Below are 1,253 nucleotides of genomic sequence, written 5' to 3'. Positions count from 1 at the left end.
ATGGCCACACTGCCTCCCTGTGACCCCCATGATGACAGCACCCACTACCCCCCTATGGCCCCCCCCATCTCCTCCCCCATCCAGGCATGGGGGTGGGTGAAGGCACCCCAGGAGCACCTTGACGTGGTAGGGACCCAGCACGATCCACCCGCAGAAGCAGTAGCCCAGGTAGATGACGGCCACGCAGCAGCAGAACCTGATGACGTTGGGAAGAGCCACCCTCAGCGTCACGATGAGGATCTGGAGCAGGAAAACCACTTGGGATCAATCCCAACCTTCTGAGGGTGTCATTGGGAGGGGACCCAAGAGAGCACCCCAAGGGAGAGTGGGATGGGGCCATGCAGCGGCTGAGCCCGAGCTCATCCAGGTGCCATTCCCAGCCTTGGGAATCGCCCCCTGGGCTCCCTGGTGTCACTCACGTTGTACTTCTGGAAGAAGGTGAGGTACCGGATGACCCCGACCCACACCAGCAGCGTGGAGGTGCCCAGGAGGATGCTGCAGACGTCGTAGCTGGCAAAGTTCTGCAGGGACATGGGTGCCACAGGCTGTGCCACCAGCCCCAAGGCCCTGGCAACCAGTGGCTGGTGACATCCTGGTGCCACAACCCCCAGGCAGCAGCAGGACACGACCCTGTCTCTGTCCTTCTGCTGCCTGCTTGGAGCAGGGTCCCTGTGTGAAGGCCTCAGGAGTGATGTTTGCCCCCAACCCCACCACAAAGCCCCCCAGGAGAGCATCACCCACTGTGCTGGCAGCACCTATGGGTGACCACTCATAGGTGGAAACGGCCCTTCCTGGGCACATGGGGAGATGGGTGCCAGCAGCCCCGGTGCCCACAGGAGCTGGAGGAGCTGTGGTACCTTGGACTCGATGCCAATCTTCATGATGGTCCCCAGCACGGTGAGGACATCGCTGATGACCAGGAGGATGTACCAGCCGTTGAGGAATTCCATCCTGTCCGACAGGCACACACTCTGGTTGTAACGGCGCTGGAAGAACCGGCTGAACTCCTGCGTGGCGAGGAGAACCCTTCACCCATCCCACAGCTTCACCTCAGCATTCCCAGCGGGAAAAAGGGCCTTCTGCAGGCCCCTGCTCCATCCACCTCCATGCAGAGGTGGGATGCAGCGTCCCAGCACTCACGTGCTGGAGCATCAGGCCTCGGATGATGGAGCGAGCGCAGAGGATGAAGGACAAGGAGCAGACGAGGATGACGATGACATCGAAGAACAGCCTGAAGGAGTTGTCACCTACAA

The 1,253-nt window shown here is 61.2% G+C and overlaps 1 protein-coding gene across 1 annotated transcript in view; it reads right to left on the bottom strand.

Moving 5' to 3' along the window:
- Positions 1 to 117: 117 nt before the first annotated feature.
- The window catches only part of LOC104409034 (mucolipin-1-like), a gene marked incomplete at both ends in the record, with an annotated part of 2,896 nt that continues 1,760 nt past the window's right edge, over positions 118 to 1,253 (bottom strand). Inside the window, 4 exons of the mRNA XM_010018806.1 lie at positions 118 to 240; positions 420 to 521; positions 858 to 1,007; positions 1,141 to 1,247. Coding sequence (XP_010017108.1) covers positions 118 to 240; positions 420 to 521; positions 858 to 1,007; positions 1,141 to 1,247 — 482 coding nt within the window. The remainder of the gene's footprint in view (positions 241 to 419; positions 522 to 857; positions 1,008 to 1,140; positions 1,248 to 1,253) is intronic.

The sequence above is a fragment of the Nestor notabilis genome, unplaced genomic scaffold (genome assembly GCF_000696875.1).
Source record: "Nestor notabilis isolate BGI_N333 unplaced genomic scaffold, ASM69687v1 scaffold30357, whole genome shotgun sequence".
In the NCBI taxonomy this organism is placed as follows: Eukaryota; Metazoa; Chordata; class Aves; order Psittaciformes; family Psittacidae; genus Nestor; species Nestor notabilis.
Note: the sequence above shows the minus strand (reverse complement) of the source record. Positions and strands in the feature narration are given on the sequence as shown.